This window comes from Papio anubis, chromosome 9, assembly GCF_008728515.1.
Source record: "Papio anubis isolate 15944 chromosome 9, Panubis1.0, whole genome shotgun sequence".
In the NCBI taxonomy this organism is placed as follows: domain Eukaryota; kingdom Metazoa; phylum Chordata; class Mammalia; order Primates; family Cercopithecidae; genus Papio; species Papio anubis.
In genome coordinates, this window is record NC_044984.1 from 118,716,637 (window position 1) to 118,744,433 (window position 27,797).

General features: G+C 57.4%; 1 protein-coding gene across 1 annotated transcript; it reads left to right on the forward strand.

Moving 5' to 3' along the window:
- The first annotated feature begins 734 nt into the window (after nt 1–734).
- On the forward strand, nt 735–20,818 carry RFLNA (refilin A). Its single transcript, XM_003907356.5, has 3 exons — nt 735–1,279; nt 16,912–17,021; nt 18,956–20,818. Exons 1-3 carry the CDS (start codon nt 1,073–1,075, stop codon nt 19,287–19,289), a joined length of 651 nt encoding a protein of 216 aa, XP_003907405.3. The 5' UTR covers nt 735–1,072; the 3' UTR covers nt 19,290–20,818.
- Nucleotides 20,819–27,797: the final 6,979 nt, after the last annotated feature.

Consider the following 27,797-nt stretch of genomic DNA (forward strand, 5'->3'; position numbering starts at 1 on the left):
GGATGGATCCTCAGGAGTGAGGTGGGGGGCGTCTGTGTGGCTGGGCGCTGGAAATGCGGAGACGCCTTGCCAGGCTTCTGATAAGAAAACAGTAAGGAAAGGAAACACGTGTTCTTCTCTCTTGGGAGGAAGGAAAAGAAGGGAAAGACGAGCAGGACCCTTGTTCATGAGCAAGGACCTTCCCAGAAAAATGCAGGAACAGCCAGATGCCTGGGGATTCCCGGAAGTGCTTCTCATCGCCGCCGCCGCCCCCCACCCACAAGTTCCACCCAATGCTTTCCACCCTCAAGGCCCAAAGAGCTGGCCCTGGTTGTGCGGGTAACGGAGACGCCAGTACTAGGGCGGTGGTGGCACTCCTCCCCATCGATTATAAGTTACAGAGAAAAAGAAAACTTCTCTAAAATAAAGTTTCTCAAGCTGCTTTTATTGGGACTTCAAATGGGACTGAGAAAACCTCCAAGAGCACCACGAAATAGGATGATGATTATTACTCGTATTTCTTGGGATAACTTGGGGACCCCACAAGGCACCCTCGGTGCGCGAGTGTGGTGCTTGTTTCGGGAGTGGGGGACACATGCGCCTCGTGGGACTCCGGCTGCTGGCTGGGCGCGCAGTCCCCTGGAGCGGGAGGGCCTCGGCAGAGGCGCCGGCCCGGGGCGGTTGCCCACCGCGCAGGCCGGGGCGGGGAGAGGAAGGGGGAGGAGGAGGCGCCTAGAAAAAGAGGCGCGGGCCGGGGAGGTGCGGAGAGGGCCGGGCGGCGACGTGCGCCTCGGGGCTGGGCCGGCCTGCGGGAGCGCAGCGCAGCGCGGAGGCGAGGCCGGGCCCGGCGGGCGGGCGCCGCGGAGGGCCGAGGGCGGCGGCGTTGGCAGGAGCGCGGCCTGCGGCGGCGAGCAGGCTGCAGGCCCGCGGGGATCAGGGGCGCAGGGGTCGCCAGGCCTGATCGCCGCCTCTCGCGGTGCCCGCAGGTCCCCGGGCGCGCAGCCCTCGCCCCGCCGCCGCCTGCCCCGTGCCCCGGAGCGCGGTGGAGAAGCCCCCGGAGGAGCGGGGGGCCCGCGCCCCGCGCCCCCCAGACATGGTGGGCCACCTGCATCTGCAGGGCATGGAGGACAGCCTGAAGGAGCAGGGCCGGGAGGGCTTGCTGGACAGCCCCGACTCCGGGCTGCCCCCTAGCCCCAGCCCCAGCCCACCCTTCTACTCCCTGGCGCCCGGTATCCTCGACGCGCGCGCGGGGGGCGCCGGCGCCTCCTCGGAGCCCCCGGGACCCAGCGAGGCAAGAGCGGTAAGGAGGCACTCTCGCTCCCAAATGGGGGACCGCGCGGGCGGGTGGGTGAGGGCTGCCCCTCGAGACGCGCGCTACTGTAGAAGCAGGACGGACCTCCTCCTCTCCCTGCCCCGCAGCCACGAAGGTGGCCAGTGACAGCCACGCTTCTCAGGTGGGGACCAGGGTGTGTAGGGGGAGGAGGTCCAGGCTGACCCCTGAACCTGGAGACCGCTCCCTGGCAGTAGGCCTCCCTCCAGAGTGATTCTTCCTATTGTCAGTAATAATGGGGGGCTCATGGGGCGGGGTAAAGGACGGTCCGAAATTCCCAAAGAAGTTGGCTGCTGGCTAGGTGGGCTTGCGCCCAGAGGCCCGGCATGTTGCAGACATCTGGACCCGGCCCCTCTGCTGCTCCGGGTGCCCTGTTTACTGTCCAGGCGCTGCCAACGTGAAAGCCTTTTCTTTCTTTCTTTTTTTAAATAACCAAATCCAGACAGGATCCCTTCCTTCCCGGGATGTTAAGGCATGTTGACGTGGAGCTTAGGCGGGAGGGGGAGGCTGGAACCCCGGGTCAGGAAACTCAGGAGTTTGTCTCCTGCCAGACTAAGCCCAGCCTGGGGGTGGACTCCGGTGGGGACCCAGCTTGGCGCCTGGCCTGAGACTGGGCGCCCCCCTGGCAGGCGGGGAAGCATGTGGGCCCAGCGGGCGCCTTTGCAGCTTGAGGAAATGACAAGTTGAAATGAGTGATGGCCCATCCCTGCCCGCTCTCTGGCTGCGCCCTGCCCACCTTAACAGCTTTTCTGCTGGGGCGTGTGTGCTGGCTCCACTCCCCTTTCCTGGGGCCCCAGGGATACTTGCCTGGCACTCACAGGGCAAAAAAGGCCTCCCCCCAGCTGAAAATCCTCCTCCCCACAGCAGAAGGGAGTGGCTCCCCGCCTCAAGCCTCAGGACATGACCTTCATTCGTACCTTGCTTGTTTCTTCCCCTGGTGGGTCCCAAACTTGGCCACCAATTGGAATCACTTGGAGAATCTTTAGAACCTACCCACACTCACCGCCCAGATAGTCTCACTGAACTGATAGGGGTGCAGCTCCGCATCAGGAGAGTCTATCTCCCTGGGTGATTGTACTGTTCAGCCAAGTCGAGGAGTCACTATCTTAGACCAAATCATGCAGCGAATTTGAACTTTGATCTCTTTATGGGAGCCTGGCGGGTGGAAGGGGCAGTGAGGACTTCCAGGAGTTGACAGAGGTGACCAGGGCTGTTTGCAGTGAACCTGATCTTGCTGTCGAAAGGCCAGCTTTCCTGCCAGAGCGTCTGGGATTTGGCACTGTCACACATTTGGGCTGCACGGGTTGGGACTGAATCCTCCTGGCGCCTTGCACAGTGGGGCTTGGAGAAAACGGATGGGGAAAGCGCCTTCTCCTTGGTTCCTTCCATGACCCAGAAGCCTCCTTACAGAGGGTTTTCTGGAAGCGGTCTCTGCCATCCGGGCCAGCCTGTGGCTGCCGCAGGAATAGCGTGGCTGGCTTACTTGTCTTGGCTGTTCTACTTGACTTTATTTTTTCCCCTTCCTGCTCGCTGGATGCCAGGTATGGAACTGTGTTGCCCTGATCTTTTAATTTGGCTTAAAAGCAAAGCCCGGGGCTGTTGGGGCTGTTTCCTCATGGATAATGATACTTGGCATTTAGATAGCTCACACCGTGTGCCAGGACAACTGTCCTAAGCTCTTTATTTACATCAATTCATTTAATTTTCACTATATTCCCATGAAGCCTACATTCCAATTAGCCCCGTTTTCCAGAGGTGGAAGCCAAGACACAGAGGAGGTTAGCAACCTGCCCAAAGTTGCCCAGCCAAGAAGCGGCTGTGCTGGGCCTGGCTGCAGAGTCTGCCCTTCAACCTCATATTATTCCCCTTTTCACTGTGCGACTAATTAACTACCTGTGATTTTTTTTTTTTTTGAAAACAAAATGTCTGTGTACCTACCGGGTTTGAAGGGCTGCTTTGAATAAAAGGGAGAAAGGATTGCCTGGCGCCCCCTCTTCTCAGCTTTGGGGCTTGCCGCTGTGGCCATGCCCAACCACCCCTCGCCCATCCCGCAGGGCACCCCACCTCCCCGTTAACTCCTGCTGAACTTTGCTGAGTACTCGCTGACGCTGACGACTCGGGGAGAGTGCTCTTTAGGTGCAAATATCGGCACCTCATATTTTCTCAGGACAAAGAGGCGGAACCTTTGATGTGCCTCACGCAGCTGATGCTTTCCAACACCCGAGGAAGAGGCGGGGGTGAGCAGTGCTGGGTTTCCATGTGAGCCTCAGGTTCAGACTGCGTTTGGCAGGGTGGGTGTCTTTGTTCCAGTATCCAGTGACCGACACCAGCTTTCCGATCAAAGTTGGTGGCATATGCCTCAGCTGCTGGGGTAGACTGCAGTCCTGCCCCCAAATCTAAGCCACTGAGGTTCTTACCACCTTATCACCTACTTTAGGAGGTTAGATGGACATGCATGTTAAATCTGCCTACGCTTCACTTCATTAAAGAGGCCCCCTACTTTGTTTGAATAAGCTGGACTTGCCTCCTGGGCGCTCCCCACCCACTGAGGCAGGGTATCTGGGAAGCGGCTGGCTGCAAGATCAATCCCAAGAAATCAAAGGCTTTGGGGGCCAGGCTGGATATGAATGAACCCGGTCCTCACTCACCAGGGGCTTTTCGTGCTCACTATTGGAGCAAAGTTGGGAACATTCGCAATCACTCCCAAGCCAGTCGAAGAGCTGGGAATCAGGCCTTGGTCCCCCCAGAACTTACTGAGCACCTACTCTGTGTCGCGCTCTGGGGCCTTAGAGGACACAGCAGTGAACAAGATGCTGACGGTCCCTGCCCTCATGAACTGGCATCCTAGCGGAAGAGACACAGCCACCAGCTGAAATATGTGCGGCAGCAGCAGGTGGATGGAGAAGTGCCCTTAAGGCCAGAAGCTGGGTGAGAAGTGAGCTTTAGGCAGGTGGACAGGGAGGTGATGGTTAACAGAAACCCACACACACTTAGGGTACGAACTTTACAGTGCTAGGTCTGAGGTGTGCTCAGTCCAAGAGAATGGCACGTGCAAAGTTCTGAGGCAGGAGCAAGCTAGGCTTGGCCTGTTGGGGGGATGGGTGCACCAAAATCTCAGAAATCACCACTAAAGAACTTACGCATGTAACCAAATGCCTCAGGAGCCACAAAGAGGCAGGGGCCACTGGAGGGGCTGGGAGAGGCCAGGTCAGTGACTTCGAGGCGAAGCTGAGGCCAAAAGTTAAAATTCCATTTGGTCTTTTAAAAAGTACTTGTGACTGTTCTATTTTTATTTTTAAAAAGGCATCATGAGCGTCCACACTCCCCAAATTAGAAACTCAAATGAAAGACTTGAGTGAGGAGGGTGCCCGTGTGGGACGCAGAAGGTGGCGCTTTTGCATCAGTGTAGGGCGCGTCTCCATGCGGGCGGGGACTTGTCTCCCGCGTGGCCCAGAACAGCGGAGCCTGCCCACTGGCCTGGTGGCAGAGGGGATTGTCCGTCAGCTGCGTTCAGCCCACACATTTTTTTTAAATTTATTTTTTAATGTTTTATTTCCATAGGTTTTGGGAGAACAGGTGGTATTTGGTTACATGAGTAAGTTCTTTAGTGGTGATTTGTGAGATTTTGATGCACCCATTACCCAAGCAATAGACACCGAATCCAACTGGTAGTCTTTCATCCCTCACCCCCCCACCCTTTCCCCTGAGTCCCCAAAGTCCATAGTGTCATTCTTATGCCTTTGCATCCTCATAGCTTAGCTCCCACTTATAAGTGAGAAATAACAGTATTTGGTTTTCCATTCCTGAGTTACCTCACTTAGAATAATGGTCTCCAATTCCATCCAGGTTGCTGCAAGCCATTATTTCATTCCTTTTTATGGCTGAGTAGTATTCCATGGTGTATATATACCACAATTTCTTTATCCACTCTTTGACTGATGGGCATTTGTCAGCCCACAGATGTTTAAAGCTGGGTGGGTGAGGGACACAGCTGAGCAGGACGGATGCTGCCTCTGCTGCCTGTGAGCTCCCAGGGCCAGGACTGTGACTGCAGATTGAGCAAACACTCATACCCTTCTTCTCCTCCCCGCCCTGCCCGGCAGAGCTGTGGGCATTTAGGGGTTGGCATCGTGGAGGAGTGAGGATGACTTTGAGGCAGACCTATCTCCGCAAGTGAATATGGGCAGTTTGGAGAAGTAGCCCTGTGTCATCTCACTGCACTCAGGGAGACTGAAAGTGGCATTTGGGATCTTACATTGTGTTCTCTGGGGTGCATGTTCAAATGAACAGCCCCCCTGTGGCAGGCAAAGGACTCAGCCTGTTATGGGGCAATGGCAGGTGGTGACAGATCTGAGCTGTTGCCACCTCCCAGATGCAGAAACGGGGCCTCTGGCCCTGGACTGCACCCACAGCTGGTGGCCTGGGCTCTGTCACCTTCAGGGCTCCCTCCCTCCATCCAGCCTCTCCCAGTCTGTTTATGCAGTGGGTGGATTTTTAAAGACTGTACATGAGAACTTCCCTAAGGAAGATGTGCTGGATCCTTGGACCCAGATTCCAAGAGAAGCCCATCCCTGAAAACTCCCCGGGGGTGCCCAGCTCTTTGAGACCGCTTGTGGTCTCAGCCATCCCTTTGGACCTTGACTGGGACCCTTGGGACTCTTGATTTTCTCATTTCTGCTTCTTGTCTGTGATGGTGAAACTGAGTATGACAGAGGAGGGAGAAGGGAGCTAGTGAGGTAGTGCTGGGGTTGGGAAGGAAGGAAGGATGGATGGATGGATGGATAGATGGATGGATGGATGGATGGATAGATGGATGGATGGATGGATGGATGGACAGAAGAATGGATGGATGGATGGATGAGCAAATAGAAGGATGGATGGATGGATGGATGGATGGATGGATGGATGGATGGGTGGATGGATGGGTGGATGGATGGATGATGAATGGATGAACAGATGGCTGAACAGATGGACTTAGGAAAACAGGGATCAGCCCCCATGGCCCCCTGGCAGGCTCACAGGTATGTTCTGTGAAGGTGTCTGAGCAAGCTAAGGTGGAAGACAGCCAGGTATGTCAGGACAAGGTGGGAGGGAGGAGCCTGTTTGCAGAAAGGGAGGCTGTGAGGAGGGAGAAGAGAGAAGGGAAAGCCAGAAGCCCTGGAGCCTCCTTCCAGCCGCGTCTGCTCAATCCCAGGCCTCCAACGGAAATTCAGCAAAGCGTCTGACAGCCCTGGTGTCGGGGTCAGGCTTACCCAGCTGAGAAACTAAGCTATAGCTGTAGCTTTAGCATGAAAAGAAGACAAAGAGGCTCACGGCCTTCCAGGTGCTCTGGAAACAAGGGAGCCCCCTGCATGGGGAAAATGCTGCCAGACAGACTGGGGGCAGCTTTCCTGGGGGCAGCTTTCCTGGGGACAGGTGTGGTCTGTCCTGTCTGCCCTCCAGTGCTCGGCCTCCCTGTGGGGCACGGTACGTGAACGGCAGACACCTCCTGGTGTGCCATCTGTATCTTAGGATGCACGGGAATCCAGAGGGGATATTTGTCCACCTTGCAGCAAATCCAGCCTTTATAAGGGCAGGATCTGGGTTCGCTGTTCTTTGTGTACAGAGACGGGGGTCCCTATCTGGGAGGCCGCCTGACCGTTGTGAGTGGTATCTTTGAGAAAGGACAGTGTTCCGAGTGTCAGGGGGAAAGTGGGAGACCCTGCCCAAAGCTCTGCAGCCTGCACAAAGTGATTCTTGTGCCCTAGGTTGGCGGCCCCCATTCTGTTATTGGCTGGCAGAGCTGTGGGTCCCCGCACTCACTTCCCAGAGCTGCCGTGACAAAGTGCCACAGACTAGGTGGCTTAACACTGGAGAAATTCATCCTCTCACAGTTCTGGAGGCCAAGAAGTCTGAAATCAAGCTGCTGGCGGAGGCACATTCCTCTGGAGGCTCTCGGGGGGGGCATCCGTCCCACCTGCCTCTCCTAGCTACTGGCCGCATCACGCCAGTCTCTGCCTCTGTCTTTATGCGGCCTTCTTGTCTCTGTGTGTGTCCCCATGTCCAGATATCCCTCTTCCTATAAAGACACCAGTCCTTGGATCAGAGTCCACCCTGATCTAATCTGACCTTGTCTTAACTTGATCACATGTGCAAAGACCCTCTTTCCAAATAAGGTCACAGTTGCAGGTACCAGGGTTCAGGACTTGAACTTACCCTTATGGGGGACACAAGGCAGGCCACACCCGTCTTGCTGACTTGGGTGCCTCTGGCCTGCCCATCTCAGGAGGGAGCCCAGCCGGAGCACCGCCTCCAAGCTTGTGACGGTTCTCACCCTTTGCTCACGGTTTCTCTGCTTTGGCTGTCAGATCCTGGGCCTGTGGGTTCCTTGCTGGGCCCTTGATAGTTCTTGGCTCTCCAGGGAGCAGCCTGATCCACTCAGGGTCTCCTGGGATCCCCCACAAGCAGACTGTGTCCTTTCGACAATCACATTCAGGTGCCCCATTGTGCCACGTTGGGGGAGATTGAGAAAGACCCACCCCTGCCTCAGGGTTCGCCAATAGCCAAGGCTGTCATCAGAAGGGTGGGAATTCTTGGTGCTTAAATGCCCCCTCCTTGGTTCATCTTCCTCATGGGTGATGGTTCAGGTTAACATTAGCCCAGCCAATGTGCTTTGGTCTCAGATTCCCTGTGTAGATCCCAGACAATCAAGTTCTGACAGCGCCGGAGGTTCTCTCCGCCAGGGAGGTCAGGGGCTGAGCTCAGGGGAAGCTGTTGCAAGGCTCCATGTGGCTTTGGCAAGGAAGCCTCTCCTGCGGCCCGTGTGGGGCTCCCTGGCTGTCCTGCTGTCTCCAGGAGCAGCAATGGGAGGGCTCTGGGTACCTCCTCCTGCCTCCCACTCCTGCACTGATGGGCCGCTAGTTGGCTCCTGTGTGAAAGCTCATGGTTCAGTGAGCTGGGCCGTAGTATCTGTGGATGGCCCTATGTCACCCAGGCTGTGCCTTCCTGTGAGTCCCTGCCCAGCCAGGCCCAGACTCCAGGTCTGGCAGGCTGTCACCGCGAGGCACTGAGCTCTCGACAACAGAGCGGCTATCTTTCTTCACCGGCCCATGGGCTATAGCCTGTGTAGCAGCCAGGAAGGTGGGGAGCTCCGAAGAGCCCCTGTGTACTTTGACTTCCAGCCAGTGAGTGTTCATCCCAGCCCCAGCGGCTCCCGGGGAAGGCTCCTGGGCCAAGCGGGTGGGGCCTGGTGGGCCCTTGGCGAGTGTCCACAGGACCCAACACCCTCCAGGGCCTGTCCCGCCCCCCAGTACCGTCCTGCTGCCCAGGAGCCTGGGAGTAAGCCCAGTCTCCCCAGGCTACAACAGGCTTGCCCTGGACCCTGGAAGGAGCTGGGAACCTGGGCTTGGGCCAGCTCTGTTGTCCCTCCTAGTGGGGAGGGAAGGATGGCATCTGGGTGACTCTCCCATGTGCCTGAGACTCACTTGTTCTCCCCTGTCCCGACATCCCAGAGCTTCGAGGTGGATGCTGAGCCCCCTAGGAAACCGCCAGCTTGTGCCTTGGGCATCCCTGATGGGCCCCCAGCCCCAGAGTGTGGGCCTTGCTGACGGCACAGCCTCGTTTCACAGATGAGCAAACCGAGGGCAGCCAAGGGTATCTCACCAGATTCTGTCTAGACCAGAACAGGAGCCTGGGCCTGTGGGAGGGCACTGAAGGCTGGCAGACCAGCTGAGGATAGGAGTGGGGAGCGGGTCTGTCTAGGGGCTTCCTGTGCTCAAGGTGGCCTCATGGCCAGGGCAGGTGAGCAATGACAGGTCCCGTGTGTGTGTGCTCGACTCCTTCCCTGGCCCTCCCCTGCCCTGCCAGCCCCCATGGGACTGTGTGTGACCTAGTTTTCGGGAGTATCTCACTCCCGCGTGGCTGGAAAGTCGGACTTCCAGGGCTGCAGCCTGCCTTCTTGGCCGCGAGAGGCACTTCCCTTGCCCACTCCCCAGGCTGGCTGGAGTCCGCGAGGCGCCACGACCATTTCGATGTTCAAATAGCCCTGCAGCCAGAAAGACGAAGCTCCGAGCCTCCAGTCGAACTGGTGGCTGCCACCATCTTCCCTTGGCGTCTGGCCCTGCAGCTCTGTGGGAGTGTCCTGGGCCTTGGCGGGGCCTTCCCAAGCCGTCTCACCACCCAGGCCCACGGGACACCAGCCTGCACTGGTCTGGGCTGCCACAGCTTCTGGTGTCTCCCGGGCAGTGCTTCCAGCTTGGGTGGATTTTGGTGTTTTTTCAGCGGGACCCTTTGGCAAATGGTGCCCAGAGCTCTGGCTTCCCGGGCCAGCCTGTGAAGTAGGCCTTGTCGGCTGCTGGCAGCCAGGTGGGGAGCGGGACCCGGCGGAAGGCGGCTGCCTTTGTCGGCGCCCACGCTCCAGGTGTGGCGGCATCCGGAGGGTTTGGCAGTGTCCTCATTCTGCGTGCACCAAGGAGAGATGCTGGGGCGGGGGCTCTGCCACAGCACAAAGGCTTTGCCTCTGAAATAAGCCCTCCCTGCTGGATGGGTGAGGAGTTAGCCTTTCCTGGCAGCGCACGGGGGGGTCACGCCAGGAGCAGGCTGCCTCTCTCTCCCTCCAGCCCTCCCACCTGTCTGGACAGAAGAAACACCTCCCCAAACCTTAGTGCCCATGTTACTGTCCCCTTCCACACGATGTCGTCCTCTCTCCTCCCCTGTGGCTTCATGTCACCCCCTCTTGCGGGAGGAGGGCCCTGGGGGTTCTTGTGCCTCATCTCACTCCCACTGGGCCCAGCACACAGTAGGTGCTCAGCAAGCAAACACCTGCACGCACTTGGGAAAATGCCAAGCTTCAGATAACATTTTTTAGGGAGTGTGTATTATTTCTAGAAACATGGAGTCATACAGAGTCTTGCAGCTGGGGTCAGTGTTGACTGAACGGTGAGCCATAGAAGATGATGATGGGCCAGTCTTGTCACTGCCTTGTTTTTGTGAAGTGACTGTCCTGAAATGATGCTTGCTTGCTCCTGAACGTAAGGAGAAGCGTTGTTTTAGGTTCGAAGCGTGCGAGCTATGCCTCTGTCCAGAGAGGCGCTTCCTCCCCAGACCTTCATGGGAGAGAAGGATCCCTGCTGTGGGCCCACTGGCACCCAGTGCCACCCCTGAGCTGGGCACTGTTCCACGTCGCTGCCAACTCTGACCCAGCCACACCAAAGCCTGGGAGCCGGGTCCTCCTATCTCCCCACTTCAGAGACGCGGAGGCCGTGGGGGCCCAGAGACAGGAAGTCATTGGCCCGAGTCACATAAGAGCTTAGTAGTCTCTTATGGCTGCTGCAGCCAGTTACCAGACGCAGAGTGGCTTCGAACTGCAGGAATTTGTTGTCATGTTCCAGCTCTGGAGGTCAGGAGTCCCAGAATCAAAGTGTCGGCAGGCCTGGTTCCTTCTGGAGGCTCAGAGAGAGTCCGTTCCTGTGCCTGTTCTGGCTCCTAGAGGGGCCCATGCTCCTTGGCTTGTGGCCCCTTCCTCCTCATCAAAGCCAGCAACACAGCATCTTCTGGCCTCTCTCCGACTCTGACCCCCTGGAACGCTGTGATGACATCGGGCCCACCTGAGTGACCCAGGACCGTATCCCGTCTCAGAATCCTTAATCACATCTGCAAAGTCCCTTTTGCAGATATTCCCAGGTCCTGGGGATCAGAATGTGGACAGCTTTGGGGGCCGTTGTTCAGCATGCCACACCCAGGAAGGGAGCAGCTGCCGCTCTTTTGGGCCACTCACTCTGTGTCAACGCCAGGGAGAGATGGGGCCACCTCGAGGCCGTCTGCTGGGGGCTTCGATCCTCTCCCTGTGGTCCTCAGCCCTTGTTCTGGGCTGACTGTGACTAGCAGGGATGGGGCTGCTGGTGATGTTTGTCCACAGGCTGCTGCCAGACTTGAAGACAGGCATGGGCCCAGCCTTGGGGCTCTCTGGATTGGGGCAGGGGCTGCTTTGCAGGTGTGGAGCCTCCCCTCCCCATATTGCAGGTGCTAGGCCCTGGGCTTAGAGGTGATGAGGACTCCAGCCTTAGGGAGCTGCTTCTCTGGGGGTGACAGAAACACAAAGGGGTTACTGCAATGGAGGCCAGTAGATGAGAGCTCCTGTGTCCCCACAGAGGATGCCCCTAAGAGTTGGAGCAGACTCTGAGTTGGCTCTCGCCAGGCCGACTGAGAAGGAGCCAGTGCAGCAGGGAACAGCGGGAGCACAGAGGCAGCCTCGGGTCACAGACAAGGGGCTGAGAGAGAAACGGGCAGAGGTCCCCAGTGGGAAGCCTTGAGCCTGTGTCAGGGGAGCTTGGAGCTGAAGGGGTAGTGATGGGACAGGCCCCTGGGCATGAAAAGCAGTGGAGGAACGAGGGTGAGGGCCCGGGCCCTGGAGCCGCACCACCAGCGTCCAGCGCTGGTCTGCCTCTTCCAGCTGCGTGGCCTTGGGCAAATGACTTCGCCACTCTGGGCCTTGGTTTCCACATCTGGCAAATAGGGGTGCTGCCAGCAGCTGTGTGCTGGGGTTTTTATAAGGATCAGATGAGTAGGATATGTGGCGAGTGCCCAGAATGGTGCCCGGCACCGTGAGAGCACAAAAAGCTCTCCATCCTCATTGTCCAGGCAGGTATGGGGGCGGCAGGGAGGGGACAGAGGTAGGAAATATCAAGCCAGGCCCGGGCAGGACTTGGCTCTGAGTTCATGGTTCCCGCTCGGTCGGCCCTCTACTCCCTCTGCCTGAGGCCGGTGTGCATGTGGTCGCCATGGTTACAGGCACCAGCCTGGAGAAATAGGGTCCCCAGCGCCTGCTGTCCCCCATGGGAGCCAGCTGCCCCCTCTTCAGCCGAGAACAAAGCAACGAGCATCACCATGCACTAGACGCTGGGGTGTAGGGGATGGAGACCGTGCCTCCCCATCCACAGGGGCATCATAATCTAGGTAGGGCCAGAGAGCAGGGAGAGGGCCACAAACCTAGAAATCAATACATAAGCAAAACCTGCTGAGTGCCATGTCCCAGTGGCAGTGGTCAGGGAGGTGTCACGGCCACTGTGCACGGTGCCTCACTGCCTCAGTCCCCAGTGGCCATGAACCCCAGCTGCCCACGGCTGGCAGCTCTCCCATTTCCTAGAGACCCGTCCTTGGGGGAAAGGGATTTTCTTCCCCCAGAAGGTGACTCCCACCCCAGGAGTGGGGCAGCAGTGGCCAGCAGCCCGCTGTCCCAGATGGGACCAGTGCTGGGGCAGCCACACTCCTGCGCCCTGGTGTGACGGGCCCCAGCTGGTCACGGCTGTGCCCCCGCCTTGCCTGGTTGACACCTGCTTGGCCCCTCTCTCCCATTCCCCTGGGAGGACTCCACCGATAAACTGGTTTCACAAGCCATCCCCAGTCCCTGATCAAGATGGGAGGAGGCCAGGCCGGGGACCCACGGGTGGTCTCAGCCACCCCGGCACCTTCATGGAGGGCTGGGAGGCACAGGCCCCAGGGTTTGCTCCAGTCTTGATTTTTAGCATGTGGCCTTTTTGTGTGCTCTTCCTAGAGCCACTGTAAAAAAACAAAAACAAAACAAAACAAAAAAACAACAAAAAAAACCTGCCACAAACTGGGGGGTTTGAGACAATAGAACTCTATTCTCACACAGTTCTGGAGGCCAGAGTTCCAATCCAGGTGTGGCAGGGCCACACCGCTTCAGAGGGCCCCAGGGAAGGCTCCTTCCCGCCTCTCTGGCTCCTGGTGGCTCCAGGTGCTCCTTGGCTTGTGGTTGCGCCCCTGCCATCCCTGCCTCCACATTGTCCCTGTGCATCCGCATCCGCTTTTTATTTTTATTTTTTAAACAGAATCTCGCTCCATTGCCCAGGCTGGAGTGCAATGGTGCGATCTCATCACACTGCAACCTCTGCCTCCTGGGCTCAGGCGATTCTCCTGCCTCAGCCTCCCTAGTAGCTGGGATTACAGGTGTGAGCCACCACGCCTGGCTAATTTTTGTATTTTTAGTAGAGACGGGGTTTCACTGTGTTGGCCAGGCTAGTCTCGAACTCCTGACCTCAGATGATCCACCCACCTTGGCCTCCCAGAGGATTATAGGCGTGACACCGCCTCCATCCTGTGTCCACTCTTGTAGGGACACCAGTCATTGACTTTAGGGCCCACCCTCCTCCGAGATGACCTCATCTCAGGAGCCTCAATTCCATCTGCAAAGGCCCTATTCCAAATAAGATCCCATTCACAGGGTCTGTGTGGACATGGGGTTTTGGGGGGACCCTATTTGACCCACACTGCCCTTGTCCTTGGGAAGCTACCTCTGGCTGTGTTTTTGGTGTCCATGCCTTGACCCTCGCTGCTTCTCTCAAGGACCTCTGTGGGTCCATCTCGTCCTGGCCACACTGGGCCATGCCCCATCTCCCAGGGAGAGGGTCTGCATGTTTGAGACCAGACTGTGACCTCCCTTGGGTCCCTGCCTCTACCCCAGGCACCTCCAGCCCTCCCCATTTTGACACAGGCAGACAGAGCCAGGGGCAAACCCAGGACCTGCCCAGCCAGCGGCCTGAGTGGCTCTGAGGAGAGCAGAGCCATTGATGGGGCCATCTTGGGGGCCTTTACTTTGAGGGCCTCTGCACACAGCATGCAGTGGTCATTTGGGGCTGGGGCTGGGGCTGGCCTGCCGGCTGAAACCTCACCCATAGCCTGCATCCCCCTAGGGCAGCCTGTGCAGGGTGCTTGCTGAGACCGTGAGCGTGTTCTGGATCTGCCCCAGCCAGTGCGACAGCTGCCAGTGTGTAGCGGGTGTGACTGAGGAATGTAACGAGGACTGCTGAATTGTAATGAATTTAAGTTGAACAGCCCCATGCGGCTAGTGGCCTCTGTATTACAAGCCCTAGAACAGGGTCCCAGGGTGGCCTGCATGCCAGGGGGAGGCAGGGCTGCGGGCGTGTGGGTGTCCTGGGTGCTGTTTGTGGCTGTGTGGCCCCGGTGCCCAATGTGGGGGGCGCCAGGACCTGTGGGCCCTGGGGCCACAGTGAACTCGGCTTCACCCCTCAGATCACGTCCCAGGTGGCACTGCACAGGGAAGCCCTCCCTGATTACCTGGTGGTCAAACCCTTCTCGTGCCCTCATCACCCTGACGATCACAGCCCTCCCGACAGTTGGCATCTTAGTCCATTGGTGGGGCGTTGGTGAGAGTAGTAGGGGATTCAGGCGGCAATCTCTGATGAGGTGAGGAGACCCTCTCTGTTTACCACTGTAGCAGCAGTTCAGAGCGCAGTGCCGGCACACAGTAGGTGCGCAGTGAGTGAGCTGAATGGAAGACGTTCTGCCATGGCCGCGAGCATCTCTTCGAATCTACACTCATGCTTTCTCCAAAGCTATGCTATTCATATGCTCTGGGTCTATGATTCATAACCTCAGTGATGAACAAGCTATCTGAAAAATAGGCAGGTTATTTAAAGCCCTGCCCTTCACCTCCCTGAGCCCTTGATGCGGGCACGTGTAGTTCCAGCACAGGTCCTAGGGAGTGGCCTTGCCAGGCCCCCTGTTATCCCAGCATAGGCTGGTCAGGCGGGGGGATGCCTCGTAACAAACATCCCCAATCTCAATGGCATCGAAGAGCAAGGGCTTCTTTCTGGCTCTTACTATGTGTTCCTCACGGGTTGGCCGTGACTTGAGTGTCACAGCAACACCTCAAGGAGAACATCTAGGGCTGCCTTAAAAGGCTTTAGGGGCCAGGCGTGGTGGCTCACACCTGAGTTCCAGCTCTTTGGGAGGCCAAGGTAAGGAGGATCACTTGAGCCCAGGAATTTGAGATCAGCCTGGGCAACATAGTGAGATCCTGTCTCTGCAAAAACTGTTTTTTAAATTGGCTGGGGCATGGTGGCATGCACCTGTAGTGCCAGCTGTGTGGGAGGCTGAGGTGGGAGGATCGCCTGAGCCCAGGAGGTCAAGGCTGCAGTGAGCCGTGATTGTACCACTGCACTCGCACTTGGGTGACAGAAAGAGACCCTGTCTCAAAAAAAAAAAGGCTTTAGAAGCAGAGCCTCCTGGCCCTGCCCTAAGTGAAACTTCTACCTCAAGACACTCGCTTTGCTGGGCTGGCCCAGAAGGACCCCCACGTGTAGATGGACAGGGTTTTCTTGGGTAGGTGGAAGAGGGGAAAGGCCTGTGAGGCTGAGTCTGGCAGGGAACAGTTCAGGAGGGAAGAGTAGGGTAGGGGAGGGCAGAAGTGTCACCGCGTTGGCATGAGGAGAGGCAGCAGAGGCCAGAGGTCTGTGTTTTCAGAATCAGTTTGGGGCTGAACCAGCGGCTGAGCTGGGGGGAGGGGGAGGTGGGCCACAGGATGGGGTTGGGGTTCTCAGGCCACTTCCTGTGAGGAGCAGGATGGGGTAGGGGTTCCTAGGCCCCTTCCTGTGAGGAGCAGAATGGGGTAGGGGTTCTTAGGCCACTTCCTGTGAGGAGCAGGATGGGGTGGGGGTCCCTAGGCCACTTCCTGTGAGGAGCATTGGGCAGGGCCATGGCCCTGATGGTCTTTGCTTCCACAGGGAGTGGAATTTTGGGACAGACTTTAAAACAGACTGGAGAAGGAACTTCCCAGCGTGGAGCTGTGGGGTGGATTTGGGAGGGGAACAGAGAGCGCGTTCTTTGTGTCTGTCTGAAGGGGCTCTTTCTGAAGGGACTGTGGGTGGCTTCTTTTCCCATGGAACTCTCTTTCCCCACCTTGCCAAGATTCTCCCCGCTGCAAGTGACAGAAAGGCAGCACAAATGGTCTGAAGCCTCCCTCAAAATGGATTTGCTGGTGCTCACAACTGAGGGACAGTTTCAGGTGTGGCTTGATCCAGGCATTTGAACAATGTTGGAAAGACTTGATATTTCACCGTCTTTGACTCCTGCTCTCCTCAGTGTAGCTCCATTTCCACATGGTTTCCAAACCCCCGCCCCACATTCTTAGCCCCCACAGGGGGGCTGTCTCCACAGCTCTGGAGGAGAACCTGGGTAGCTCTCATTGGCCCAGTGTGGGTTACACGCCCATGTCCAATCCAGTCCTTGTCTTCAGGGAGATGTGGTGCCATTTCTAGGCCCGCCCTGCTCTCCTGCAGACATCTGCCATTCTGATCGGCTTCCTGTGCCCCTCTGCAGGCCTGGCCAGCTCCCATCTGTGTGTCCCTCCCTGGCAGGTGTGCCACAGACACAGATGTGGTGGGGTCTCTACCCCTCTGGAGGTTACCTGAGCCTTGGGTGGCATCAAGAAGGGCTCGGAACCCTTTCTCCAGGCCGAGTATGGTTTCAGCCCGGCAAAGAGCACAGAGGGATCCCAGTTCTCCAGGGCTCTGAGCTGGGCTCCGGGGTGGGTGTGGCCTGGAGGTTGCAGTGAGAGGCCGTGACCACACCCGTTGTTGAGATCTGGGAGCTGGGGGCCAGGCTGGTGGTGGGGACTGGGCAGACCCCTGAATGCCTGGATCCCACGGAGGAGCTCTGGGGTGGGCTTCCTGATGGGCCCCACGAAACAGCTTCCAGACCAAGCCAGGGCCAGAGGGTGTCAGGTGATCCTATGTGCCCAGCAGGGAGCTGAGGCCACTGCGACAAGGGGCTGCATAACCTTGTGTCCCTGGCTCTCCCCACAGCCCTCCTCCCAACTCCCGAATCCCCCGGCGCCGGAGATGAGGCCCCGCATGCTGCCGGTGTTCTTTGGGGAGAGCATCAAGGTGAACCCGGAACCCACGCATGAGATCCGGTGAGTGGGCCGCTGGGCTCTGTGTGGGAGGAGGGGGTGGGGGGTTGGGTGCTGGTCCTGACTCTCTTGTGGGATGGGGGTGGGGACTAGGCCAGTCTGGGGGCTCAGGAGGCTCTCTACCCTTGAGGCGGCCCCTCTGGGTGCTGCCTTCTGGGGATGGCCATGTCTTAGCCAGAGACAAAACTGATTTTAAGAGACTCTGACCCCAAGGGACCCCCTGTATCCACCCCATGCCCCCACCCCAGGCCTATTCAGCCATTTCCCATATCCCCATTTACCGTCTGCTCCAACAGGCTTTTACTTTAAATCCAACCTCTCAGAAAAATTGGAAAATATATAAACATAACCACTTGTGCACCCTAACTCTCCCTCCCTTCTCCTGCCAGACTTTTTTTTTTTTTTTTTAAGATGGGCTCTCACTGTGTCACCTAGGCTGAAGTGCAGTGGTGGGATCATGGCTCACTGCACCCTCAACCTCCTGGGCTTAAGCAATCCTCCTAACTCAGCCTCCTGAGTAGCTGAGACTACAGGTGTGCACCCCCATGCCCGGCTAATTTTTGTATTTTTTTGCAGAGATGGGGTCTCACTATGTTGCCCAGGCTGGTCTCCAGCTCCTGGGCTCAAGTGATCCTCCTGCCTCAGCCTCCTAAAATGCTGGGATTACAGGTGCGAATCACTGCGCCCAGCCCCTGCCAGATTGTTAGGTATTCACAACCAAACCATTCAGGCAACTCAGGCCCCCTTTTCACTCTGTTGTCCAAGAGTTAGGGGACACTCAGCTGCTCCATGTTCTTTGTGACTGTAACTTAGGTTCTTGAGGCCACCCCTGAGCTACTGGACTGTAAGTGTACTGGGTGCCCTCCCAGGCACATGACATCTTAGGTGGCATGTGAATTGAATTAAGGCACCCCTGCTTGGGAACATCCCACGTCAATTTGCCCTCTTCTGAAGCTGCTGGGGCTCAGGCTTCCTGAAGGTGGACTGTGGGATCTGTGATTTTTCCCACATATCTATGGGGCTCTCTCCATCCGCTTGTCCCTGTCGAGTGGGGCCAGCCAAGCATCTGAGACCTACTGCCTCCTGCCCCTGCCAGCCATGCAATGGTCCCAGGAGACAAACGGGTCCACTTCTAAATTATCTTTCAATCCGCAAACAGCCTTCACGGCCTAGTTTTTAAAATGCAAGCCAAGACTCGATCATCGGAAGCCCAGCAAGGGTGGAGGACGGACGGCTTGGCCCTCAGGACCTCTGATCCCGTCACAAGTCTTTTGTGATCACCTTCGGGGATTCGATGGCGAGGATTCGCTCCCTCCCAGAGCTTGCAGTTTGATTTCCTAAAGCTCTGGACGTGGAACTGGGGGATGCTAGTCAGTGACTCCTCCAGGGCTGCTGAAGGGACTTTTTGGTATTTTGATATAATTTCAAACTCTTTGAAAGGTTGCATGTGCGTCTCAAACAGATTCACGGGTTGTTTATATCTTGCCCTATTTGAGGGGAGATTGGTGACGTCCTGCCCTTTAGCCCCCAGATACTTCAGTGTGTCTCCCAAGAACAGGGACATCCTCTTCCGTGACGGCAGCATAGTTGTCAACATCAGGGAAGTGCACACGGTGATGCCAGCACCTAACCCACACGACACGGCTCCGTTTCACCCGTCGTCCCGATAGGGTCCTTTCCCGGCTTACTTTTCTCCCCAGTTCAGGATCCAGTCGAGGTCCTTCACTGCGGTTAGCTGTCTTGCCTCTTCAGGCTCTGTGAAGCCAGGACAGTCCCTCAGTCCTTCTTTGACCTTCTTGACCTTGACATTTCAGAGCAACACACACCAGTTAGGCTTCAGAGCGTCTGCCCAGGGCCCTTTCGTGTCCATGCTGTGGGCAGGGAATCGGGCTGCTCCCCATCCTGGGCTCACTCCGCTTCCCTCCTGTCCTTTCCAGCTGCAACTCCGAGGTCAAGTACGCCTCAGAGAAGCATTTCCAGGACAAGGTCTTCTATGTGCCCGTGCCCACCGTCACAGCCTACAGCGAGACCATCGTGGCGGCACCCAACTGCACGTGGCGCAACTACCGCAGCCAGCTGACCCTGGAGCCACGCCCGCGCGCCCTGCGTTTCCGCAGCACCACCATCATCTTCCCCAAGCATGCCAGGAGCACTTTCCGGACCACCTTGCACTGCAGCCTGGGCCGGCCCAGCTGCTGGTTCACCGCCAGCGTGCAGCTGCAGCTGTGCCAGGACCCTGCCCCCAGCCTCCTGGGCCCTGCCACGCTCTGATGGGGCTAGGGCCGGCCCGGGGTGCTGGAGGAGCCGGGAGCCCTGGGGAGGAGCCGGGAGGACGGACAGGATGAGCTCGGCCTGGCACTCTGGTAGGAGGCAGGCAGGGAGGCTGCCAGGCCAAGGACCCATGTGGAAGGAGGTGGCTCTCGGCTGCCTGCCCTGACCTACAGGCTAGGTGGTGGTCTCCTTGTTTTGGTGTCCAGGACTCAATAAAAGCATCTATTTTTTTTAGCACTTAAGCTGGCAAGGCAGTAGGGGCACACACTGTTAGGTGGTGGCCCCCTTCAGGGTCAGGGGAGAAGAATGTGTCCATAGCGTGCCCCTGAAGCAGAGAACAGTCCAGAGCAGTGCGAGGACAGAGGCGTCCCAGCCTCAGCTGGCGGGAGTGGCTGCCGCTCCCTGAGAGCCCTGCCGCCCCATGTGTTCCGTGCTGGTGGCCAAGGCCGTGTGTGAGGGAAGAGGGGTGCCTCTCTTCCCTGCTGCTGGCCTGGGGTGTTTCCAAAACAGGCTTTCGCACACGTGCAGGTTGCACCAAGAGGTCTGAAGGCCACCTCTGGCGGCTGGCTGAGCCACCTCTGGCGGACGCTGAGCCACCCCTGGCGGACGTTGAGCCAGGAGGTTGGACAAAGGCCGGATGCTGATGCCAGGGCTGGAGTTGGTTATATTGGGGGCGGGGAAGGCCTAGAAATACTTTGAGCCATGGCCTTGCCAGTGTCCCATGCCCTCCAGTATTGAAGATTTGGGGCACTGCCTGTCAAAATGGAAAGATGGGTGCTCAGCCTTGGAGCCTCACCTGCAGGGCGTCCCCAGCTAACACCCGTCCACGCACCGCCTCCAGGACTAGCACCCCTGATGTCAAAACCAAGTGCCCAGCGGAGGCGGTGAAGCTCTTGGAAATGCTGCCACCTGTGTGAGGTCGGGTCTGAACTGGAGGGAGTCGGAGCTCAGCTGTCAGTGTAAAGAGACACTGAGGGGACCAGGTTGCCGCCCTCAGCCTGCGTTCCTGTGTGTGATAGATTCTGCAATGACAGCACCTTACTCCTTCCTGCAGCAGGCTCACCCCTGCCCGTGGGATGTTGTGGGAGGAACATGAGCCAGATGAAGGCTTGGCTCAGGGCTCCCTGGAACAAGGCAGTGTGCACAGGGAGCTGGGGGAGCCCCCAGCCTGGGGCAGCCCAGCAGGCCGCTGAACAAACAGCCCAGAAGCCGGCACTGTGGCAGGGTGCCGAGGAGATGCCCCTCTGAGCCTTCCTCCCCACTCAGACCTGAACGCACTCCGCAGTTGGGGGCTGCCCCTGCCACTCCCCTGGTAACCCCCAAAAGGGGAGGGGAAGGTTCCCTGGGGCTTGAGCTCCCTCTGGGGAGGTGAGGAGGGGAGATTCCGTTCACATCCGGGAGGGGCGAAATGACGGATACATTTTTATGTATCTACACAGAGAGTGCATTTCCTCTCCAGCGATGTTTCCCGGTTAACAAAGGAATAACTTAAGAAATTGATTGATTATCTTAATAAACTGCAAACCCAACGGGACTTCCTCTTCTGTCTGTGAGACCCTCAGCTCCCGCTGGGGTTGGGGAAGGGGAAGACGGGTCTCCAGGCCCCTTTTCCTGTGAGGCCATCACTTTTTTTCCACTCGGAGCTTGTGCCCTAACCAGCCGAGCCGGCCTCGGCCCTGATCAAAGGAACAAAGAAGGACTTAGCCCCCACCCCTGTAGACAGCCTCAGGGTACACCAGCTCCACCCAAGAGCCAGTTAATAAATGCAGAGGCCTGGGCCCTACCTAGGGACTTAGATCTGGGGGGCAGTTCCTTGGATGGGCCCGGGCATCTGGACTTTTGATGGCGGGCATGTCTTCAGCTCCACATCCCGGCCCTCAGCTCTGGCAAGCCCCTCAACCCGCAGTGCCCCTGGAGAAGAGCCCTGGCTGCCACTGCAGAGCAGGTGGCTGGGACGCACCTTACAATCTGTTTCTCTCCATCTCGCCCTTGGAGAGGCCCCTGGGGCTCCGTGGAGATAGTGAGTGCGTTAAGGACACTCGGCAGATGGGACAATGTCCTCAGTGAGTCAGACTGGAAAATCAGACTAGAATTTGTTCCGAGGGCTGGGCGTGGTGGCTCAAGCCTGTAATTCCAGCACTTTGGGAGGCCGAGACGGGCGGATCATGAGGTCAGGAGATCGAGACCCTCCTGGCTAACATGGTGAAACCCCGTCTCTACTAAAAAATGCAAAAAACTAGCCGGGCGAGGTGGCGGGCGCCTGTAGTCCCAGCTACTCGGGAGGCTGAGGCAGGAGAATGGCGTGAACCCGGGAGGCGGAGCTTGCAGTGAGCTGAGATCTGGCCACTGCACTCCAGCCTGGGTGACGGAGTGAGACTCCGTCTCAAAAAAAAAAAAAAAAAAAAAAGAATTTGCTCCGAGGTTCTGCAGTTGGTGGGGGCAGGGGATAAGGGAGTGTCTTTTGCCACAGAGACTGCTGGGGACAGGTCCTCCAAGGGGATGTGTCACAAGAGTGCCATGGTCAGGACTGATGGTGGCCTCTTGAGGTCCCCAGCCTAGCCTGGCAGTGGTTAAGCTGACTAACATGAGTGGGAGTGCTATACATGCCAACTCAGAGCACTCACTGGATTCCAGGCTCTGCAGGAAACATTGCATATGAAAAGTTCCACGCCATCCCTGCCGCTGACATGGGGGCGACTGCATCTCCACTCCACAGAGGAGAAAGTAAGGCACAGAGAGAGAGGTTAAGTCATTTGCCCACGTTGGTAGGACACAGCCGGTAGGGGCCAGAGCCAGGATCTGAACCCAAGATCCCTGACATTCTAAGCCACAGGCTGCCTGCTTTGATGGAGGACGGCCCCTAACAGGGAAAAGGGGATGGAAGCTAGAGAGGCTGAGTCCAACACTGGTTCACATCAACTTGAGGACGAATCTTGAGGTCTCCACTGGTCTCCACGGACAGAAGCGTGCCTCAAGACCTGAACCCTGCTTTAGTCATGGGATTCCCTACAGATGCTGCTGGGGGTGGCATTCTTTGCACCTTCCTTAATCCATGCAAATTCAACTCCACAAGCCTGATTTTCCGTCACAACCTTGATCTCTCACCATCTCGAAGGGAACATGGATAAGGCTTTCTGACACATTCCATTATAGGGCCAGTGAATTCAACAAACATGGAGGTTCTCCTGGGATCGGTCTTGCTCTGGAGCCCGGGCAGAGTCAGGTGAGAACGTCAGGTCTGCATGGCCTGCAAGACTCTTCCTGTCCCGTCCCATCCTCACTCCTCTTTCACAGGCATTACCCCGCAAAACCCCTTACCCTCCTAACTCCATCTCAGCCCATTTCCTGGAGAACCCGGAGAACACGCCTGCCTCTGAGAGCCTGCAATTGGTGGACCTCCTGGGGTGGCTCTACCACGCAAATGGTTTTTGCCTTTGCTAATGATGCTGGAGGCCCAGCCTGCCTGCTGGTCATGTAGGGGCCTAGGGAAGCCCAGCCAGGCACAGGGTGGAAGGAGAGGACAAGGGCAACTGCTCTAAGGCCCCCAAGTATGCATGCTTTTCCCCTGAAGCAGCTCATCTGTCCTAGGGGAACCCAGCATACCTGGAGACAGGCGAAAGAGACACCGGTTCTGTCTGGATCCTAGGCCTTGGGAATTTCCGCCCCTGAAACAGAGACTGGCTGCTGTCCTGAACTGCCCAGCCTTCGGGTGCTGCCGGCTATAGCACCTTTCCCCATCTCCCCCCAGCCCAGGCACACCAGATGTGCGAGATTCAATGTGCCACATGCAAGACCTTGGTGATGTCCTCAGAAGGGCACCTGTCACTCACTAGGCCCCAGGGAGGGGAAACTGACACAGGATGGGCTCCGCTGCTGGAAAAGGAAGAGATCACTTCACTTCCCTAAGCATCTGTAAAACGAGCGTAAGGTCTGTGGGCGGCAAGCCAGCCAGGTGCCGAGGCAAGAGACTGAGGGCACAAGTTGTTCCAGTGTAATAAAATACATAAGATAGCAAGAGTTATACTAGATATGGGCCCACAGACCCTGTAGGGCTGGCCCCTACAAAGGTCTCTACCTCCCAGACCTAAAATCAGATTCAGCAGCCCCCTGCCTTGCACTGCAAACAGTGCTCCTTCCCGCAAGTCCATTGAACTTGACACTGGTCCCATCTCTTCCTTGCCAGAATGGGAACAAGAACCAGGGCCTGCGTAGCACCCACACTGTGCCTGGCCCTGCCGCGAGCATGTCGTATATTTAATCTGTTTCATCTTCACGATGGCCCTGCAAGGGGTGGGGAGGATCCTGTGAAGGAGGAAGTGCCCGTGTGAGGACAGCTGGTGGCTTGCAGACTGCTGAGCCCTCTCGGCTTTCTAGAGAATCTGTAAACAACAACTGAATTTTCTTTGATGGCCCTCCTTAGCCTCTCAAGGACAGAATGGCCAGAGAACCCTTACACAAGCACCAGCTCCCCAGATTTCCAAATGAGCCACTGCTGCGGACCACCTGCAGCTTCTCCCTCCCCACCTCGGCATTTGTCCCTTGCCTCTGGCCACTATCTGATTCCCATACAGGTGAGCAAACAGTGGCTATGTGAAAACAAACAAACAAACAAAACAAACCAAAAAAAAAAAAACCCAATAGCTTTTAGGAAGCAGTCATTCCCTAGAGCAATATCACCACCCCATTCCAGGGAAACTGAGGCATGGTGGGGTCGAACGACAGGGCCAGGACCAGGCAGCTGGCCATGACACGCTGCCCTTGCATCATGCTGATCTCCGAGCCCCTGCCCCTCACACCATGGTGTCCGGTCCCCGACCCCCTCCCCAGGGCGAGGGGGCTGCGTCCTGGCCTCTGCGCTGTGCCAGTCCCTTATCCTGGTCCCACACTGGCCTCCCAGGTCTAATTCTCTCTCACAATCCATCAGCACCCTTGCGAGACAAAACTGCCCCGATTTCAGAAAACCGGCAAGTTACCTTATTAAGCAACGGCTCACCACCCCAGACACTCCTGGGCCCCCACAGGGACTCACGTCCAGCCCATGGTGGTGGGCTCCCAAGGGTCCCTGGCTGGGCCTCACCTCCCAGCCATTGCCACACAGGTTTTCTCCTCTTAGCCTATTCCTTTCCCTAGACCTGCCTCCTCCAGGAAGCCACCCGGACTGCTCCAGTTTATCTGTGTCATCCCAGGAAGGCTTGTCCGGAGCCAACCCAAGGGTCTTCGGGACCAGTCCGTTGCTGCCCTATGGGCAGCAGCTCTTCAGGCTAGTGGCCAGGCCTCCTTCTACGGAGACTTTTGCGCACTTACTGGAGACCTCCTGATCAGATGGAAGTGAAGGAGCCAGGTTCCAGGTGAGGGCCTAGCTCCAATCTTGGGCACCGCCCCTGCCATCATAGTGAGGGTCGCCAACTACTCCCACCAGAAACCCCTGGGCTGCTTGTTGAAAACACAGATTCCTGGGCCCCACCCTGGACCTAGAGCATCAGACTGTCTAGGTGGACCCAGGAATCTGCATTTAACCAACTTCCCGACATCCTAAGACATGGTGACGTTTGCCACCAACTGTCCTTTACAGAGCTCTTTCTAGCTTTCTACTGAGAACTAGACACTCGCAGCGTCAGTTCACAACACACTTGCCAGGGAGGTTCACAGCCAAAGACAGGGTCAGGAGGGGAAAGACAAGAGCTCTGCCCCTCAAGGGTTCTGTCGGATTTGAGACAAGGATTGCACTGTTATCAGAGACACAGCGGGGAGAGAAGATAGGTCAGGGTAGTGTGCTCTTCAAGGAAGTAACGCCCCAGCTGGGTTTTGAAGTGTGTATAGGGGTTTTCCAGGGAGATAGGGGTCAGGGGAATAGCATGAGTCTTCATTTTAAAGATGGAGCAGTGAAAAAGCCACACAAGACAGGGGTGGGATGATGTCTTTGGGGGTAAGTGGGATGATGTCTTTCTTTGGGGGTAGGTGGGATGACCTCTTTGGGGGTAGGTGGGATGACCTCTTTGGTGGTAGGTGGATGACATCTTTCTTTGGGGGTATGTGGGATGACATTTTTGGGGGTAGGTGGGATGACGTCTTTATTGGGGGGTAGGTGGGATGACGTCTTTATTGGGGGTTGGTGGGATGACGTCTTTCTTTGGGGGTAGGTGGATGACCTCTTTGGGGATAGGTAGATGACATCTTTCTTTGGGGGGTAAGTGGGATGACCTCTTTGGGGGTAGGTGGATGACCTCTTTCATTAGGGGGTAGGTGGGATGACCTCTTTGAAGGTTGAGAACCAACTGACTGTAGCTGGGAGACGGAGTGGACCCTCTGAGGGCAGCAGGCTGCAAGCTTTCCATGCACCTGCAAACAACCGCCTGGGTTGGGTCTGAGTCCCTGGTCCTCAGAGAAGACATGCCGTGGTGCTGAGTGGTACCAATTTAGAGGCACAGAGATGGGGGCTGGGCTGAGCCCTGTAGTCCACTCCCATCTCTCCGTCTCACTGGTGGCTGAACAAGGTGCTGTGGGATCTTGGGCCTCACCAGTGTGAGTGGGCAACCCCTGGCGGCTGGCATGACCAACACCCCAACCCATCCTGGATTCCGGGTGGGGGCCGCTCTGCCCTGGGTGGAGGGCAGGACTGCCCGGGACAGGGCTCTTTGCCAGCCCCACACTGCCATCTGCCTGCCGGCCTCAGAACTACAGCCCGGTGCCAGGCTCAGCCCTGTTGGGATGCCATTAGAGCCCAGTGCACAGATGAGAAACCAAGGCCCAGAGGGCACCCGAAACGTCCCCAGGTTCACATAGATCGCAGTCACCAAGCTGGAATTCAGGTCCTGCATAGGCCCAAGGCTTCAGCTTATTTTTACCCTGGGCACAGTAATCAGGGTGGGATACTGAGAGCCAGTGAGGCTGGGCAGAGCCCCTGAGGATGCCCCTCCTCCCTGTTCCCCACTCCAGGGGAGGCAGGACTCTGGGCAAGCCTGGGCCCTGGAGGCTTTTGGTCCCCTGGGAAGGTTGGGGTAGGAGGTGACAATTTCTGCTTCCAGTGGACTGTGGTTCTCCCCTCCATTGCCCCTCAGTCCTACAGGGCTGGTATCTGCAGTGCTGGATGTGAGGCTGCTCAGACACCAGCACAGGGCCAGGGACCCCCAGCTTCAGCCATCCTTGCTGGCAAATCCCCATCAGAGTCCCCAAGGCTGGGTCCCATCTGTGCCAGCACTACCTCTTTGTCCCTGCTCACCAGTAGCTGGGCCCGGGTCGGCCCTCTTTGGGGATTTGGGACTGCCTGTTTCTGGGTGAATTGAGGCCAGCACCCCAGACTGCCTGGGCCTGAAGGCTGAGGGATGGGGACAGGCAGAATTCCAGGACCCTGGGACTCCCACGCTTAGCATGACTCAGATGTAGTTCTGAAGGAAGAGCGAAGAGTGAATGCCCTGCTTTGCAGGTTATCTTGTGCCCATGAGGGGCAGAGGGCCCACCTCCCACCCGCTTTGCACTCCCAAAGGTTTTAGGGGCCTGAGAAGCTGGCGCCATCCTAGGAACCCACCCAGCAGAAGGACTCAGCTTTCGCAGGGCAGGCGTTTCCTAGCTGCCAACTGCCCACACGTCTGGTGGGTCTTGGGTGGAGTGGGACACGAACTGGGGGTCTTCACTCTACAGTGGCTCCAGGAATGCCATTGGGGCAGAGCTGACCTCATGGCTCTGCCAAGTGGAAAGGTTCTCTGACCTCTGCTCTAGGATGGGGGCAGGCCTCAGAGGCCACACTCAGGCCAGCGCTGTCCCCATGGACTTGGGGACATAGAATGGCTAAGAGGTTGTGATGGGGCTGTCCAGATGGAAGCCCTAGTGGGAGGCTTCAAGCCACTCCGAACCAGCAGGGGAAGCTCCAGGGCAGGGGTGGGCTTCCTCCCTCTAGGAAAGCAGGCAGTGGCTCCACAGGGGGCCCCAGTGCACTCCCCATGCCAGGGCACCTGTAGCTATACCTGGGGGCCAGTGGGCAAATGAAGTCTCTTCCAGCTCAGCCACCCAATCTGGCTCCGGGGACTGACACTGCACATGGGACCAGGCACCAGCTGTGGTGTCAGGCTTTGGGGAAGTGTAGAGGGACAGCCGTGCTGCTGTGGCAGCATAGGGAAAGGGCAGGAAAATGAAGGGCAGGGCCAGGCCACTGGCACTGAGGGACAAGGCCAAGGGTGACCGGGTCAATAGCAAAGAACTGTGGCCATTCCCAGGTTTCACTCTGCTCCAGAAGGGATGCTGTGGGCACAAGACAGGGCACACCCAAGATGTGGTACACCTGAACTCAAGAGGCAACTGAACGAGCTGGCAGGGGTTGCTCTCTCTCCTGCCTGTATTCAAATCACACCGGGACATCCCCTATCATGATCTCCATGGGCAGGGATGACATTAAAAGACTCCAATTAGGATGTGATGGCCATTCTGGACTCCACAGGTGTGAATATTAGATACCTTCACTATGGGTGTGAATACCCAACACCCTCACCTTGTGCATATTTGATACTCTTGCCA

What these genes read in the sequence shown, in the direction of transcription:
- RFLNA (XM_003907356.5), top strand. Translation starts at nt 1,073, where the DNA reads ATGGTGGGCCACCTGCATCTGCAGGGCATGGAGGACAGCCTGAAGGAG. An exon ending in GACCCAGCGAGGCAAGAGCG is followed by an intron (nt 1,280 to 16,911) that starts GTAAGGAGGCAC and finishes CTCTCCCCACAG; the next exon opens with CCCTCCTCCCAACTCCCGAA. An exon ending in GAACCCACGCATGAGATCCG is followed by an intron (nt 17,022 to 18,955) that starts GTGAGTGGGCCG and finishes TGTCCTTTCCAG; the next exon opens with CTGCAACTCCGAGGTCAAGT.